The 16,838-nt window shown below is 55.1% G+C and overlaps 6 protein-coding genes across 6 annotated transcripts; 5 read left to right on the plus strand and 1 right to left on the minus strand.

Annotated features, from left to right (window-relative positions):
- Positions 1-138: 138 nt before the first annotated feature.
- B0T26DRAFT_677188 (uncharacterized protein) lies at positions 139-1,395 on the plus strand (the record flags this gene model as incomplete). Its single annotated transcript, XM_060440070.1, has 4 exons — positions 139-225; positions 322-549; positions 605-697; positions 1,042-1,395. 4 exons carry the CDS (start codon positions 139-141, stop codon positions 1,393-1,395), a joined length of 762 nt encoding a protein of 253 aa, XP_060294090.1.
- A 779-nt stretch (positions 1,396-2,174) lies between these two features.
- B0T26DRAFT_715215 (uncharacterized protein) lies at positions 2,175-2,958 on the plus strand. The gene has a single exon (XM_060442230.1). The coding sequence runs from the start codon at positions 2,257-2,259 to the stop codon at positions 2,701-2,703; it is 447 nt and encodes a 148-aa protein (XP_060294091.1). The 5' UTR covers positions 2,175-2,256; the 3' UTR covers positions 2,704-2,958.
- A 1,810-nt stretch (positions 2,959-4,768) lies between these two features.
- On the plus strand, positions 4,769-6,580 carry B0T26DRAFT_677189 (uncharacterized protein; the record flags this gene model as incomplete). The annotated part of the gene is made up of 6 exons (XM_060440071.1): positions 4,769-4,993; positions 5,074-5,242; positions 5,424-5,572; positions 5,620-5,728; positions 5,759-5,825; positions 6,403-6,580. 6 exons carry the CDS (start codon positions 4,769-4,771, stop codon positions 6,578-6,580), a joined length of 897 nt encoding a protein of 298 aa, XP_060294092.1.
- A 1,074-nt stretch (positions 6,581-7,654) lies between these two features.
- B0T26DRAFT_715233 (uncharacterized protein) lies at positions 7,655-9,027 on the plus strand. Its single transcript, XM_060442231.1, has 2 exons — positions 7,655-8,034; positions 8,114-9,027. The coding sequence occupies exons 1-2, from the start codon at positions 7,942-7,944 to the stop codon at positions 8,969-8,971; spliced, it is 951 nt and encodes a 316-aa protein (XP_060294093.1). The 5' UTR covers positions 7,655-7,941; the 3' UTR covers positions 8,972-9,027.
- Positions 9,028-10,039: 1,012 nt separating this feature from the next.
- On the minus strand, positions 10,040-11,836 carry B0T26DRAFT_831904 (NADP-dependent dehydrogenase-like protein). The gene is made up of 4 exons (XM_060447475.1): positions 11,132-11,836; positions 10,840-11,049; positions 10,596-10,768; positions 10,040-10,514 (listed from the first exon to the last, which is right to left on the minus strand). Exons 1-4 carry the CDS (start codon positions 11,347-11,349, stop codon positions 10,285-10,287), a joined length of 831 nt encoding a protein of 276 aa, XP_060294094.1. The 5' UTR covers positions 11,350-11,836; the 3' UTR covers positions 10,040-10,284.
- Positions 11,837-16,127: 4,291 nt separating this feature from the next.
- Positions 16,128-16,820, plus strand: B0T26DRAFT_741738 (putative glutathione S-transferase 1; the record flags this gene model as incomplete). The annotated part of the gene is made up of 1 exon (XM_060444009.1): positions 16,128-16,820. One exon carries the CDS (start codon positions 16,128-16,130, stop codon positions 16,818-16,820), a length of 693 nt encoding a protein of 230 aa, XP_060294095.1.
- Between the last annotated feature and the right edge of the window lie 18 nt (positions 16,821-16,838).

A 16,838-nucleotide genomic window follows, 5' to 3' on the forward strand; every position in this document is an offset into this window, starting at 1 on the left:
CGCGCATGTGCGAATAGGCAACGGCCAATTTACTTCAAGGTAGTGCACGGTGTTCCCTATATCCTTTGCCCGAGTCTGCTCAACATCCATCGATCCATCGCCATCTCGAATTTTGAGCGGTTGCTTGGCCCCATCGCCATGAAACCGAAAAGACATGCCGCCTTTACAGCGCTCATATTGTCACTTCATCGTCTCGCATTGTCAGAGGGGATACCAACCTGCGCAGTATGTTTCTGCCTCAAGAAGCTCCAATGAATCCTGCGTCCCTCGCAGTTCGTTTGTCCCTGCGTTTGCTGACACGAACCCGACCAACTGACACAGGTCTCCTGCTTGAAGGCCACGCCTACCTACAACTCACTCGTACAGGGTGAATCTAGCAGCCGGTGTACGAACAACGACTCTTTGGTGGCCGTCATCTGCTGTGTCAACGGCGCCTGCTTGGGTTCCGACCTTGCAGCGACCCTTAACTACCTCGAGGAAATTTGCCACGCCGTGGGCGTAGCCCTTCCCGCCACCGTCGTCTGCGACGGCGTCACAACCGCCCCCTCCGTCCCGGCGTTGGCCAGACGGGATGTCCGCCGCAGAAACATTGATCCAGCTATAGAGCCCGGGGATACGCAGCAGACATCGGATGGCACGCCGGCTGACGCCCCCAGCCCTAGCGACCCACCAACCCCCTCGCCGCGAGAACCGAAAGGTACGCCGTCTACCACCACTACCGTCACTGCCCGGCACCATCAGAGTTCCCGGCACCAAAAAACCTCGCAGAACTCGCGCTTACCTTCTGTTTCCATTTCCATTTCCATTTCCATTTCTATTTCCACTCCCTTCCCCCTTCCAATTTCCACTTCCACTCTCTTCCCCCTTCCCACTTCCACTCTCGATCTCTTCTGCCTTCCCGTTTCCACTCTCGATCTCTTCCCTCTTCCCATTTCCACTCTCGATCTCTTCCCTCTTCCCCCCTGTTCCTCGACAAGCACGACCACGACCGGCCCCCCGACCTCTGAAACAACGTCGGCCACGACAAAAACGATATTCCAGACCATCCGGCAGACACCGACCCTGCCCGTGGAACAGGCCAGCAACAAAAGCAATGGAAGCGGCGGGCTCAGCACGGGCGCAAAGGCGAGCATCGGCGCGGGCGCCGCAGTGGGCGGGCTGGCGGTGCTCGCGGCAGCATTCGTGGTGATGCAGAGGAGGAGGAAGCGGGCTGCTGCGAGGAGGAAGCGGGCTGCTGCAGCGGCAGAGGGCGGGAGGACGGAGCTCGCAGACGATGACTGGGCGGAGCTCCCAGGCGATGGGCCGCAGCGGTTCGAGTTGGATGGCACTGGGGCTGCCCGGAAGCGCGGCGAGGCTGCCGCCGCCGCTGCTGCTCTCAAGTGGAAGGATATGTAGGGGGGCTCGTCCCTATATGCCCCTAGGCCGGTTCCACCGGCAAAGGGTGAATACCCTTATTACGAGGGACCATGATATATTCAAGGTTTTATGATTGGGGGAGGGCATGATCTTGGAAAGCAAGACGAGTGGTTCAGCCTCAGATGAAGCCGAGGATTTTATTGAAGCTGAGGATTTTATTGAAGCCGAGGCTTTTATAAGCAGCCTTTGACGTTTGAAATTTGATTGGGAGAAGTGTCGACTGGGTGATGCGGACCTGGGCATGGTTGGAGAAGTGTAGTTGCTGGCTCAACGGTGGCCAGGCCTGCAGCGGCTCCTGCTATGATATATGTGAAGATGGAGTCTTGCAACACGCATAGAAAAGCAAATTTAGGTTACCAGCTGCGTCGACGCTAAGTGCTGTGTGATGATTACAGCCGGCTGCAGCCTTGGCATCCATGCATGTTGCCACTGCGGGGCTTGGGTTTTGAGCTCGGGCTTTGACCACCCCTAGCCTGTGTCCCCCCACCATAGATTTCCTGCCTGCGGGCAGATAGCTTAAACTCTACGAGCAATCCACTAACGTTCATGATATGCGAGTTAGCCATGATAAGCGAGTTGGCCACCTTAACGAGATTTGGTGGGGCACAAGCAAAAAGATGTTAGTAAATTGTTAGTGATCTTATCAATTTCTTATCGCATTTGGCTGCGCACGCTACCCGGTCTCGTTAAGGTGGCCAACTTGCTTATCATGGCTAACTCGCTTATCAAATACGTTAAGTTTTCCTGCATTTGCGCTCCTCACACAGCAGAGGAGCAGCTGCGAGCCGCGAACCTCGAGATTGGCCGCTTGCTGAGAATGAAACCACCATATGAGCTCTGATGGACACGGTTCTCGTCGCAACCTCTATTACGACCAAAACACATCTACCATGCTCGACTAGGGACGGCCGGACCGGGACCAGCGAATGGAACTCAACGACAATGTCGTCGACTCGCCCGAATCTCTCAATCAGGCCCTGGTCAGAGGCAGAGGCAAATCCTCCAAGGCCAAGCTCAAGAGTATTCGCAGCCTTCGCCGGCGCCTCGTCGACGAGTTGTCGCGCCCGCTGCTGCGGAACCTGTACCCTTCTCGACCTTCCGAACGAGATCCTCTTCGACATCTTCAAGCGCGTTGAGCAAAACGACGGATCTTGTTTCGAGCTAGCTTCAGGCTTCCGCCGCCCCCATGCCGCCTGGAAACCTTCACAGGGTATCAAGGCCCTCCGCCTCGCTTGCAGACAAACTTGCGACATTAGCTCTCAGCTCCTCGTTCGCATGGTCATCTAAACTTCAGCCAGAAATCGCTGACGCGCCTGATTGAAATCTCTCGCCACGCCACCATTTCGAAGGGGGTGCGCGCTGTCAAAGTCCTCCTCCATTTTTACAAATCTTCGTCGATCAACAAGGGAAATTTCATCTACTACTATGCCAAAGATGCCAATATGCAAATCAACATGTAAGTCAGGTGGGGGACTTTTGGAACACCCCTGCCTATGGAACAGCCCCTGAATCGGACCCCGCACAACACCACAAACTTCAATTGCCAACAACTTTGTCAATTAATTAGCTACAATGATGAAGTCTTCAGTATCGGATTCTCCTGATTCTTCTCTTTCAGAATGACTAAGGTCCTCTCTGCCAGCCTCTCTCTGTGAGGCACGAACCTCCTCAATTCCAGCGAACTGCGTATTAGGGTCGACTTGGACCTTCCTTCTCTTTCGGCCTCTTGTGCGTTCTAGGCTTTTTTCTGTAGCCTCCAATTGATGCGCCGTATTGGCTAGTTGGAAAACCACGTAATCGAAGGCTTTTGCGGCCTTGCGTATGAAAAGTCGGTCGTTGGCAGTCCGTTTCTGGCCGGCTAGAAAAACCTGCCCCTGAATACGGAAATCCTTCGGCTTTTTAGGGGTAAACCATATAGGCCGGCCCTCCGAATTCTTATTTAGAATGGGGTTATGGACCTCTTGAAGGTCTATAGAAACCGTAGAGGTCAGTTGACCAACGTCGCCGTTAGAATTCTTAATAACAAGGCCGTTGCTTAGGGGCTTCCTGAGGCTGACCGGCTAGAGGCCTGTAGCTTTCCAGCCGGCTTTGATATTAGATTCAGTCATTCCATAGACCCTGGCTTGCCGGTAGCATTCTAGGAAGGCCCTCTTTTCAGCAACAGTGCCTTCGTCGAAGCCGGAAACAACCTCAGTATGCTTGGCTCTGTACCGGGCTTTTAGAGGGCCGAAAACCGATAAATCCAGGGGCTGGAGAACGTGGGAGGTGTGGGCTGGTAGAAATAACAATTGTACGTTATTAGAAAAGGCTAGCCACATGAATTCTTCGGTGGTATGACTACCGTGGCCATCTAAAATAAGGAGGCGCTTCTCCGAGGGGGTAGCTGGCCGAGTCTCTGGAAGAAAGATATTGCGGAGCCATGCGACGGCAGTATCATCGTCAGACCAGCCGTTTTCAGTGGGTTTCCACTTCCAGCCCTTAAATGGCTGTAAATCGCGTGGATACCATTGTTGTTGAAGGCTTCCACCTTTGAAAATGACGACTGGGTTCAAATACCGGCCGTCAGCGGAAATACATTCGATAATCGAGGTCCAAATTCGGTCTCCTTTCTTCTTTTTCTGGAATTTCTTTCTTTCCTTAGATCCAACAACCAGGCCGTTATCTCCAATGCCAGAAGCAATGCCAGTTTCATCCATATTATACCTATGCTTGGCTGGAATAGCCTCCACGCCTGGAGGCTTCAAATAGTCAAACCAAGACCGAATAACGGCCTCAGAGGCTCGATCAGCACGGTTTGCATGGATTCTCCGAGGCCTAATTGTAGAAATAGATGGATTTCTAGCCAAAAACCGGCTAGTCCAGCGTTTTCCGAGGGTCTCGTTATCTTCGAGCATTCTTCTAGCTAGTTTCCGAATTTGGGCGTGGGTTGGAGGGTGACCGAGCGACCCTTGGAATAGAATCCATTCGGTTAAGCGTTCTTCCATAGCCGGAGAAAGCTTTTGATCAAGAATTTGGGCCTTGGAGGCTGGCTCGGAACCACGAACCCGATTAAAGAGAGTAGTAGGGGGGATGCCGTGATTTTCAGCAGAGCTACGGAGTAAGCCGGTTTCTGCATACTCTGCCAGCGCATTCTGCAAATCCAACTGAGTATATCGCTTCATCTTTCATTTCTCAATTGAATGGAGAAAAGAAGATAAGTATTGAAGCAGAATTGGTCGAGTTGCAAGCGATTGAAATAGGTGAGTTGAGTGGCGAGCGGCAAGTCCTTGATGACAAACCTTGTTCCAAATCCAGGGGTGTTCCATAAGCAGACCACCTGACTTACGAGAAGCGCAGGGGCGCCAAACCGGAAATGGTCGCGGCGGGGAGGGAATTGGTGGCAAAGCTGTGCCGCTTTGGTGGGGGCAAGCCCAAGAGGACCATCAATGCCTGGCGCATGTCGAAGGAGTCTACGATCGGCACCGAGAGCTCTTCGAAAAACAAGACTCGCTTCTGCGCAGCGGCAGCTTCTACCGAGCCGTTGGATCTGCAATTGCAAGGATGCTATGCGCCAGGACCTCGATATTTGACGATTCCTGTTTCCCCACGGGCAGACCAAACCTACCGATGATGTCGGGAGTTGACATGTGGGAGAGGGTTGCTACATACATGCTCCAGCCTCTGGGCGCCCGAGACGCGATCGTTGGCTATCTCGAGATGCCCGATTACCGATGCGTCATCCCTCTGATCGACTCTGTCCGCCAAGCAGGCGCGTTCGTGGTCAATCTCACCTTGACTTTGGACTACTTGGGAAAAACCCTTGAACCTGGTGCCTGGTCCGGGCCTGGTCCGGATCTGCAACCTTTTTTCTCGTTCGGGATGCAGCAACTGAGGTCATTCACATTGGAACTTGGGTGTTTTCGCATCAACAATGACGAAGACGAGAGTGCCACACTTCACGGATTCCTCTCCGCCTGTTCGGATACGTCCAGCTTGCGAATGCTTGCCTTGGTTGGACAAACGTCCAGGCATTCCCCTGCGGCTCGGGCAGATCTTCAGCCAGAATCAAAAGGAGATGGATTTCGTCTCTCTCGCCGAGTGCGCTCTAGACGGCGCTGATCTAGCCGCATTCGTGGGACGTCTACCGAAGGCCATGCCCTCTATTTTCCTGCGTTACGTACGCTTACTCTCTGGCTCGTGGAAGGCATCGCTGGATGCGTTCAGGGCCAAGCAACCTCGCAACGCAAGCCTCGTGGGCCTGTATGGCGCTGGTGTGACGAGATGAGGCAGAAAGAGTACGACGGTATCTCCAATAGAAGTGTCGAGATCAACAGTGAGGCTGCCAGGTATATACTGTCATCAGGAGAGGAGGACCAAAACCCCATTCAGAAGTTTGAGGATGGCGAGTTTGACTCTGACTCTGATAATGAGTAAGACCTAGCTTAACTCGTGCCCCGTAGAAGGGTAGGGATATGAAGGGAAGGTTTGGCCAGACTGGGACGGGTGGTCTAGGGATATGAATGGAAAGCTTGGCGAGACTGGGAAGGATGCTCCAGGGACATGAAGGGACATCCATGTATACACCATTACCTAATATTGTAATCTAGTTGATCCCCTTCTTCTTTCTCGGCCAGCCAATATTCAGATAGGCTGGCCCGCCCCTTCACAGAAACCACCTTACCTAGGAGCTTTGATGCACGCACCCACCAGCTTTTCCCTCGCACCTACCTGGGGGCCGTTGGCAGCTGGCAACGCAGGGACCGCTTTTTGTATGGTAAAATGCCGTATTGCATGGCAGCCACCCAACGGCCTACCAGGCATTAAGGAAGCATACCGGGCACTCAGGAAGCCCGGCAAAGTCAAAATGACACTATTTACACTTCCACATGCCGGCATTTGTGTGCGCAGTTGGTGCTTTAAGATCTGCAGCAGCCAGGTGGCCTTTGCAGGCTTTTCCTTTGCCAAACAACCCTTGAACACATCGTCAACCTACCTTTCCGCTCACAGTCTTCGTAATGCCTTTTATCGAGATTTCCTGACGATTCAAGCTCCCTCGACCTCGCTGTCTCCGGCTCCCTCGACCTCGCTGTCCCCGGCTCCCTCGCGCTGGCTGTCGCTGTCCCGTGAAGATGACCCTTATCCTCGTAGGAAGGGCGGCGAGGGTGACCAGGTTGACATAGACTAGGTTACTAGATTGATAGAGTCGACACCAAGGAATTGCATCACTGTGTCAACAAATCAGGATTGAACAGATAGATCATTTAGGCAACTGGGCGCCTACCATGAAATTTGGCAAATTTACGTACAAATCCGGGCCTCAGAGTTGCCATTTGCAAGTTACCTTTATTCCGAGGCCGACTGGCAACGAAGAAATCGTCAAAATGGAAAACACCACGGTAAACGCGTTTTCAGGGCTTTTGAAGGTTTTGATGGCTTCAACGTTGTTGACCCGGACGGCCGGGCGGCTGGGTTGGCACATGGGAAGCGCATGGGAAGCGCATGGGCGGGAAGATGGTATTTCACGATTTTACCGGCCTAAAATAGGCTCTGCGTATCTCAACTGCCAACAGCTGCCAAGGTCCCCACGCAGGTGCTAGGAAAAAGTAGTAGGTGCGTGGATCAAAGCCCTTACCTAGTTAACGGTAATTAACACATTCGTCATCTAAGACCCAATATTGATAACCCAGTAGGCTAGCAGCAGGATCAAGCGCCCCCGAGCATCAACGCTACAGGTTCCGCCGCAGCCAGTCCAGCGGCTTGCTCCGTCTCGGTCAAGCGGCTTGCTTCCGTCTCGGTACTTGTGGCGATGGCCCGGAATTATCGAAGATAGAGCCCGGAAGTATCCAAGATCGAGCCCGGTTGGAGCGTCGATTTTGTGGTGCACTGGTATTTGCAGCGTTGCGGTAGCTCTCGGGGAAGAGAGACTCTGTTGGGGAATCAACGTCTTTGACCAAGATGCCGCCTCCTTACTCGTGATACCGATCAGCCTATGAGCTCCATTCCTTTGTTGGTTTTCCGGTATTCTTTCTTAAAAAAAAAAAAAAAAGATCCGTGTAGAGGGTGTCGAACGTAATTAGGCCAAATATCGTCAATCAGCTCTGAATCTGATAGCAATCCGGTCACTTTAGAAAATCGAAATGGGACATCATCTCTTCCAGGTCCCATCTACACAATAATATCTGCGCCATAGGCCACGACTTTGCAACCCTCTCACAGGCATTCAGCCCCGCGGGCCTCAAATGCATCTTCCTGCAGTAATTCGATAGTTGACAAGCTGGAATGCACTGCGGATGCAACACTTTGATACGGCAGAAAAGGGCGCGCTAGACAGATGTGGCTGACCCCCCTAGTCGGTCGTGGCCAATGGCGATTTGCGAATAACGCCATGTCCATAGCCTCGCCAGGAATCCATGGCCAGTCGAGAGATAGCAAACGCCGCCCCCTCTCCCCTCTTTTGCAGGTCTGGCTAATATCTACCCATTACCTAAATCGCCGCGTAAGTGCCTAGCGCTCGCTTGCTTGCTTGCCTGCCCGCCCGCCGCCGCCATGAGGCCGACGAGACGCGCCGCCTTTGCGGCGCTCGCATTGTCATCATGTCGTCTCGCAGCATCGCAGTGGCCGAGCCTGCCAACATGCGCGGTACGTGCTCCCTGCCCCCAGAAAAGTTCAATAAAATAGCGCGTCTCTGCGTTTGTTGACACGCAGGCAACGAACCTAGGAGTCCTGCGTCGTGTCCTCCATCACGTCGACCAACTGCGACACCGTCGCCACGGGCGACGCGTGCCTGTGCACGAGCAACGCCTTCGTGGTGGGCGTGGCGTGCTGCGCCAAGGCCGCCTGCTCGAGCGCCGACCTGGCCGCCACCGTCGAGTTCTTCAGCTCGTTCTGCGCTAGCGAGGGCATCGCCCTGCCCGCCACCCTCGTCTGCGACGGCGTCGCTGTCACGACCCCCTCGGCCACGCCGCCCCTTTCGCCATCCCCTTCCACCCCTATCAGCTCCTCGCAGCAGCAGCAGCAGCCATCGCAGAGCACGGCCGACGCCCCCTCCCCTCCTTCCTCTCCGTCACCGTCGGCGAGCGCGGCCGGCACCCCCCCCCTCTCCTCCTCTGTCACACTGCAGAGCTCGACCACCCTCCCCAGCTCGCAGACCACGCCAGCCACGACCAAGACGATATTACAGACCATCTTGTCGACACCGACTACGCCTGTGGAACAAGCCGGCAGCGGCAGCGGTGATGACAGCGGTGGCGGGCTCAGCACGGGCGCGAAGGCAGGGATCGGCGCGGGCGCCGCAGTAGGCGGGCTGGCGGTGTTCGCGGCAGTGGCAGCATTTCTCGTCATGCAGAAGAGGAAGCGGGCCGGTGCTGCGGCGGCAGGCGGCGGAAGGGCGGAGCTTGCAGCCGACGGGCAGCAGCCGCAGGAGTGGTTCGAGAAGGACGGCGTCGAGGCCCAGCAGGGCCACGAGGCCACTGCGAAGGAGTGGAAGGCCGACCAGGGCGGCCTGAACGGGCTCGCGCTGCTCGAGCCGCATGAGATGCCCCTGGCGCAGCGGGCGCAGGCGCACGAGCTGCCTTAGGCTATAGCCAAGTTTAGGAAGACCCGAATAGTAATATAATAACAAAGTATTCAAGCTATATTTCTACGCTAAGAGCGGCGCCTTCAACGACACGGCCGTAGCCGCCTGCTGCTGACGGAACCCGGGATGTACGACGATCAAGAGAACCGCTTTAACGCAACGGGGATCTCCAAAACTGGCACACACAAGACGTCAGAGCGCCATGAACTATTCGGCGATAGGAGGCCTTTAAGTGTCGAGGTTTTGCCCTCCTAGAGAATAGCAGCAGTAAAAGGTCGCCGTCAGCTTCAACGACGTGCCGTGCCGTCCTGAAGGCGTCCACCGCCGACCAGGGGTAGTCCACTGGCAGAGCCGCAGTCGCCATGGCCAAATCGTCGGAATGGCCTTTCTCCCCCTCTGACCTTTTGGCGGCTGGGCCGAGGAGGAAGTCGCAAAGATTCCTGCCGACCAGGGTCTCGGTGCCGTTTAGCAGGATGAACGTCGGTCTCGGCTCGGCCGGGAGGTGTTGTCCTCCGTCGACGCCCCGGGGTCTCCCCACGTGTATGACAGTGCACCATAAATCGGGTTGACTTTGCTATCGAGGGACACAAATACCAGGCCGCCCGTCAAGACACCGTCGCCCCGGAGGGAGAGGTTGTGACAAGTCTGATGTCCTTCGGGCTTGTCAAACGAACGGCCTCGTAGATTGATTTCATATCCCGAATGCTCCTGTTGGAAAGTCTCGAAGAGGGGACCGAAAAGGTCGTCCTATGGGACTGTGTGATCGACCAGTTCGCCAAAGTTCAACCCGTCCGCCGCATCTCAAATTAGGCGGCCGAACAAAAAGCAACGGTCTCATTACGCAGCCCTCGTAGATGATCGGCAAGCACGGGTGGATCAGGCTGGGCCTTGTAGCTTTGCCGGGTGGCGGAGCTGTTGGTGAGGCTTTTACGGTCGTCCGCGATGGGGCTATGAGTCTAATAGCCGCCTTATGCTCAGCCACCCCCCGGAGGGTCATAGAATCGGACTAGCTTATGCACGTGGACTTCAGGAACGCCACGACAGGGGTGTACGTTCCAGCAGAGCTTTGGGAGTCGATTACATGGTAGATATTATCTCAGTTCCTTAGGCCCTTCTGCTTCGTTTGGTTGGATTTTGGGATACATCTTTGGCCTCACCTCCGCCTTGCTACAAAAGCAGCTAATTAGAACACTCCAAAATCCAACTGTAGAAGGGTTATGTGTGTGGCCGACACCCAATGACATTATGACCTCACTATCAGTGCTCGGTCCTGGATCGATTCGCCCAGGGACCGACGCCCATCACCTTTCCTGTCAGGCAAACTGGTGCGCCCCCCCCAAATGCCCCCGTATCATGTCCCAGTGCGGTCGGACGCGCCGGCTCCTCTCAGCCTCGAACTCGTCGTAGATGGCCTGCGCCGGCCCAACGGCAATGATTTCGTCGCCAGCCGCGAGGCCCGCCACGACGGCGTCGACGAACGGCACCACGGGCATGCCCGGGTTAAAGTCGGGCGCCCAGCCGGGCTGGCCCGCGTGCAGGTCGGCTGCGTCAGGAGCGGTTAGCCGGCTACAAAGGACCCTTTGCTTTCTGCTGTGGATGAGGGAAGGGGAAAGGGGGGACGCACTCTGCACCAGCGGTGTGATGATCTCGACCAGCTTAACCGAGGTCGGGCTGGCCTCGGTGACGCGCCGCTTGAGCTGCTCGCGCACGCTGAGCACAAACGAGCGCAGCGCCGCCTTTGACGCGCAGTAGTTGATGGCGGGCGGGTATGGCACGGCGATGAGCGACGTGCTTGTGCTGTTTTCGTCGCCATGTCAGTTGCGAACCCCAAAGAGGAGCTTGGAGTAGCTAGGCAGGAAACAACATACTACACTATGGTCGCTGTCTCCCCCTGCGCGGCTTTGGCCTGGAAGAATGGCAGGAAGCCGTGCGTCAGCGCCACCATGCTGACGTAGTTGACCGTGACCTCGCGCTGGATCTTGGCTAGGTCGACCGTGTGCGGCCGGCTAAAGTCCATGATGTTCTGCACGCCTGCGTTGAAGACGGCGCAGTCGAGGTCGGGGTGCGTCTCTATGATGCTGAATCAGGCGTTAATCAGCGTCGATTATTCAGGGGAACAGGGGGAGGGGGGGGAGGTTTTGCAGAGAACGGTGGATTTACCTCTGCACAAACGAGGGGAGGCTGTTGATGTCGGTGAGGTCAAGGACCTCCCCAAAGGCTTTGCCCGCGCCGTGCTTAGACACAAAGGCTTCGAGGCGGTCCCGTCGCCGGCCCGCCGCGATCACCACCGCGCCGTCTTTGACGAGGTGCTCGGCCAGCTCGAGCCCGATGCCACTCGTGGCGCCGATGATGAGGACTTTCTTGTACGGGAAGGTCATTTTCGTGTCGGCTCTGGTTAAAGGGGTTGTTGTTGGTTGTGGCGTGTTGACTAACGCGATGAAGCGTAAAGCTGAGTGAGATTGCTGCAGCTTAGCACAATAGTACGAGGTTGAAGTGTAGCGTTTAATATGCGGCTATCCTTCTTCAAACGCTGCATTTGGCGGCGAGGTGAATGGAAGACAAATCCCACGGAGATAAGTGGCGTCGCGACACGAATACGCACTGCCTTAGCAAGACGAAGTTAATGATAAGGGAAGGAAGGCTTCAGTTACTGCATTTGGCCGTCTCTCAGATCTTGGTTCGTTGGCCACGAACTGCAACCGCGCTCGGAATTTAGCAGCTCCAAATCGCGAACTCCGGCCTTAGGCGTTAGCCAGTGTGCGGAACTCCGCCTGCGAGATCTGCTCGATTGAGCTGCGTAGCACGCAACGTAGGATAAATAATTCGGCGTTGCTTCATGCGCTGGCAAGTGGCCAACGGGCAGACTGGCAAATGGTGGTCGGTCCTTGATTTGTTTTCACTACATATACAAAGCTTAATACCCAGGTCCCGCAGTCCGCTTGTAGGTAGGCTAGCTATGCTACTCGGGTCCTGCAGCCAACTTTGAACCTACAAATTAAATGCGAGTTACCCGGGCCCTGCAGCCGAATGTTAGCTGCAAGCCAGTTACCCGGGTCCCGCAGATAACCTATGCGCAGGCACCCGAACACTTCACGTTTGGAGATGGTGAATATGCTGCATTCTTCTTGGTTTGACATTAATATACAATAGCTTGCTACGCCTCAATCTCCTTCCATCATGTGATTAAAACAATACTCCTTCCTTCTTTTCTATCCCCCGCAAAGACTCGAACCCTCTAGGCCCCAATCCGCCAGTGGCAAGCCGACTTGGGCTGGGAAATAGGCTGAGTGACACGCTGGTTGAGAGTCCCGACCCAAGCTGGCCTACCACCCGCCGGAGGCTCTCTGTCTGACCTTGAACGGAATACCCCAAGCCCAGTTTGGCAGACATTTTATCTGTCGGGGATTCCGCCCAAGGCCAGACAGAGGCCGTCCGGCGACGGGCTCGACTTGTACGCAGGCCAGTTGCCCGGACCAGTCGCCCGGGCCAGTCAGTCTACTGGGGCTGCATCAGCACTGCGTCAAGTCATATTGCCAAGCTCGTGTCCATGGTGCAGGTAACCAAGCCGACAGATTTTTTTCTTTTTTTCTTTTTTTCTGTAGGAATCACCAGGGTACCGGCACTGGAAACAGCATGGCGCGCTGCGCGCCGTAAGGTGGTGGTTCAAGTGATGGATTCGTTTGTGTCTGTCTGTCCTCTTCTCTATCTAAACAGGTGGGCGTAGGCCAATATATATGCATCTGTCAGGCCCGCTCCTCCACAGATGTTGCTGTGGCCAGGAATGCGGAGCCGCATTCCTTGGATCAGCGCGTCATTCCAGTATGTTATTCCAACATTTTCTTTTTCTTTTTCTTTTTCTTTTTCTTTTTCTTTTTCTTTTTCTTTTTCTTTTTCTTTTTCTTTTTCTTTTTCTTTTTCTTTTTCTTTTTTGGCCGTTGATCTTTTGTCCCCACCTAGAGAATGAAAGTTGTTCTCCGCTGACAATCGAACGGCACACTTTGACAACAATGGTTGAGCGCGGCTAGCCGTCTGGTAGATAACGGGGCCCAGCCCATGTAATGCATCTTCTCCCGGACAAGGAAACTTTTGAACTGAATTTGTAGTCGAAACGACCAAGATTTCTGGCGATTTGGTGTTCTGACGACTTACAGTATCGTGTGCAGTCTCAATGCTCAGTGTGCTGTTTTGAACGCCGAAAGCCGAACGACAGGGTGTAGAAAATGAGGCAACCACTGTTTCCGCTTTCCGTGAGTGATATGTGAAGGATTGGCTTAGGCGAGACTTGCTTTTAAATCGGCCTGGATAGGGTCTTGTGGTTCATATTGGTAGCAGCTTGTCAGAGACGTCGAGACAATCACGCAAACATTGCTCATCTTGGTCAGGGCCGTGTTGACAGAAGAGAGACGAGACGACACGGTCGCATGTCTTGTGGTATGCTTGACTTGGGCAGGCTTCGCTATTGGTGACTTTGTGGTGACTTTGCGAGCTGAAGAAATGAGAAGGCAAACTTGCGGGCGGCTGCGAGGAGCATTGCCTGCTGAGAGCGGCTCTGCTGAAATCCGACGCTAATTGCCTCGATGTCTTGGGCACTCTTCATTCAAGACCCTTCTTGATTGAGGGCGGAGGCTGGATATGTGAAAAGCCTGAATGGCCATTGAAGGAAAGCGGCAGGGGCTTGATACTCTATCTGCTGGAGAACATTGAGAAATGAAGGGCCTTTTTTGTGTTGCGGTGAGTCTTGGCCAGCTAGACGTTGTCGGCTCCATGGACCGTTCTTCAACGGTAGTCTGGTGTGGTGTTGTGACTTTGCGAACCTTTTTGTGACTTCGCGAGCCTTTGTTGTTGGCCTCCGTCCATTCGCCAAGAAGTGAGAGGATCCAGGTCGACAATCTTAGCTTTAGCAAAGTCAAATCGTGCTGTCTCTGCTTGGCAGCGAGAACTGCAGACAATTATCGAAACCACTAGACTTCAAACAAAATGGAAACGGCGGAAAGTAGCAGGCGAAGCGAGCATACTTGCTGTTATTCTGACGCCTAGAGCGAGGTAAACTCTCTCGAAAGGTCGTGCTCGCAAGCTCCAGGCTCTGGTGCAGCCGTGGTGATGTCGTCTTGTGGCAAGCCCCGGGGAACGCTATGGCAGCTCTTTCTCGAGAATGTGATAGGTGGTTTAACGGTTCCACGGTGCCGGAAGAGCAGAGAGGCAGGAACGTGTCGGCAAGGCTACGCACGACGAGAGCAGGAGATCTAGTGGAAGGAAGCTTGCTGCTGTCAGCTGGAAGTGCCTTTGCGGAAGGAGGAAATGGGGATGCTAGCAGTGTAGAAGAAGCGAAGCACAGATATAGGGAATGTTCTTGCCGCCGCAAGCATAGGCATGCTGGTGGCGAGAGGATAATTTTTCTAGATCTAGGCCGAAGAACTGATTCTTAACGCGTGCAGCGATCAATAGTGCGGCGCGGCCTGGGGAGGCAGATTACGAAGCCGAAGAAAGAGGTGCGATATGAGTGGTGATCTGCTTTGACTGTGGAGAAGAGCGGAAAATAGATGTGGCTACGAAAAGAGTAGAAGTGTGTTGAAAAGTTTTCTTCTGGGTGGTAGCAGATTGTGTGCTTTGGAAAAATGGAAGTCGGGTGGAAGGGGCTGCGAGGAAGGCATTCTACTTTCGCCGGTAAGCGTTTACGTTATTTCACGGCTCTGGAAATTTCTTGGCCACAGTCTTTAAATTTCCAGATGAAGGCCCACCATACCTGGCCTACCAGAGGCAGCGCAACGCTGGGACCCCAGCCTTTGGCAACGCAGGCTGGTGCTCTACCTTGCCTGGAACGTTCATTGAAAATCTCGCCACTGGTCCTGCGGCAAACGGCCAGGACTCGTTCTCTTGCAGCAGCTGAAAATGGGCCTTCTAAATCTTCCACAGCCCCAGCTGGAAAGGTCCGTGAAATGCCCTCATTTTGAAGAGGTACTGCTCTGTACCGTCAACTGGAACGATGATTCTGTATCATGTATCGAGCCCAGCCCCCCCACGTAGCAAGCCAATACACGATCAAGAATCAGAGGTCCTGATTGGCCCCAAGGACGGCAGAAGCTGGATTTTTCGAGTCAAGTCCACGATTCCATGGCTTCAAAGTTCCTCCTGCCTGCTGCTGAAAAATACGCGCAAGCCCAACGTTCGTCTAGCGGCATTGTCAGTGCTCCCTGCGCCCATGAACCAGAGGGTCCTTCGGGCATGTAGACCAAGCACGCCGCGGTCGGACTTCAAAAACTTGGCTGCTACTCAGTACTGACCAACTTTCCGGCCAGTTCGGATTCGGTTATACGAATACGACCATGTGAACATCTTAATTACAGTATCAAAGAATTGCACAGCGAGCACAAGATGATTAATTGCGACAACAAGATGATTAATTGCAACAGCAAGATGATTAATTGTGTTTTTTTCGGAATATTTTCCGCAATCTATTCACGTCCGGCCGGTGTTTGTGACGTGCACATGCCGGTGAGGGCCAAGATCGCCGACACGGCGGAGCAAGCGCCTGGAACGCAGCAGCCTTGGCGCAAGAGGGGTGGCACGTCGGCGCCGTCTGCTGCCGTGCCGACCTCTATGATTCCACGTCCAACTCCGCCCAGCCGCCAGCATTTGTAATGCCCCAGAGAGCAGGCCACTCGGCAGCGGGGGCGGGACCGAGCAGCCCTCCTCCCGCGGGCTGTACCGCCGCTTGTGTCGATGAGGTCGCCACGACGCACAACCCCCTTTTCCCGCCTGGCCTGACTGGCCCGCTCGGTCAGTCTCAATACGCCATACGCATTATCAGGCTGTCCAATGCCTCCGCCGAGCTGTTCGGCGGTTCCAGTCCCGATGCACCGACGAGGGCACGTCCACTTGCGATCAAAGCTTGCCGCCTTGCGGACTAACGATACACGATGTGTACACAGGGACGGCACCCCCTAATTGACAGCCCACCGAAGAATCACGACCTTGGCCGCACAGCTATAAGAAACTCTCCACGCTGGTGGGTTTGGCTACATTCTCCTCTTCCTATTATGTCCTCATCAACACCATATCTCACACTCATCTTCCAACCGGCCACCACGCTCCCACAAAACACCCACGCTCCCACAAAACACTCACGCTCCCACAAAACACCCACCCTCCAGCCACCATGTCCCGCACCGACCTCGAGCCGATCCACATCTGGGGCAAAGGGGGCCCGAACCCGCCCAAGGTAGCCATGATCCTAGGCGAGCTCGATCTGCCGCACGAGCTGCAGTTCGTCGACTTCTCCGAGGTCAAGCAGCCGGCGTACCTAGCGATCAATCCCAACGGGCGGATCCCGGCGATGCACGACCCCAACACGGGCGTCACGCTCTGGGAGTCGGCCGCCATCGTTCTGTATCTCGTCGAAACCTACGACAAATCCCAAAGGATCAGCTTCGCGCCGGGTACGCCCGAGCACCACCACGCGCACCAGTGGCTGCTCTTCCAGGCGTCGGGCCAGGCGCCGTACTACGGCCAGGCGACGTGGTTCCATAAGTTCCACGCCGAGCGGCTGCCCAGCGCCGTCGCGCGCTACGTCGCCGAGATGCGCCGCGTGACCGGCGTGCTCGAGACGTGGCTGACCAAGCAGAAGGCAGAGAATGAGGGCAAGGGCGGCGACGGCCCGTGGCTCGTCGGCAACAGGGCTTCGTACGCCGACATCGCGTTCGTCTCGTGGCAGCTCATCGGCCCCGGAACTGTCGAGGGCCAGGGCTTTGATGCCGACGAGTTCCCCGTGGTCAAGGACTGGCTCGCGCGCCTCACTGCGCGTCCTGGCGTCGCCTACGGCTGGTCGACCAAGCAGGTGCCGGGCCACTGATTGGATGGGTCGATAGCT

Source organism: Lasiosphaeria miniovina, assembly GCF_030549165.1.
Source record: "Lasiosphaeria miniovina strain SMH2392-1A chromosome Unknown B0T26scaffold_5, whole genome shotgun sequence".
NCBI lineage: Eukaryota > Fungi > Ascomycota > Sordariomycetes > Sordariales > Lasiosphaeriaceae > Lasiosphaeria > Lasiosphaeria miniovina.

Bases quoted from the DNA above. Each gene is read 5' to 3' on its own strand.
- B0T26DRAFT_715215 (XM_060442230.1), top strand. From the start codon at position 2,257: ATGGACACGGTTCTCGTCGCAACCTCTATTACGACCAAAACACATCTA.
- B0T26DRAFT_715233 (XM_060442231.1), top strand. From the start codon at position 7,942: ATGAGGCCGACGAGACGCGCCGCCTTTGCGGCGCTCGCATTGTCATCA. The intron at 8,035-8,113 runs GTACGTGCTCCC...CAACGAACCTAG, and splicing joins CGAGCCTGCCAACATGCGCG to GAGTCCTGCGTCGTGTCCTC.
- B0T26DRAFT_831904 (XM_060447475.1), bottom strand. From the start codon at position 11,349: ATGACCTTCCCGTACAAGAAAGTCCTCATCATCGGCGCCACGAGTGGC. The intron at 10,769-10,839 runs GTATGTTGTTTC...CGACGAAAACAG, and splicing joins GAGACAGCGACCATAGTGTA to CACAAGCACGTCGCTCATCG. The intron at 10,515-10,595 runs GTGCGTCCCCCC...CTCCTGACGCAG, and splicing joins CATCACACCGCTGGTGCAGA to CCGACCTGCACGCGGGCCAG.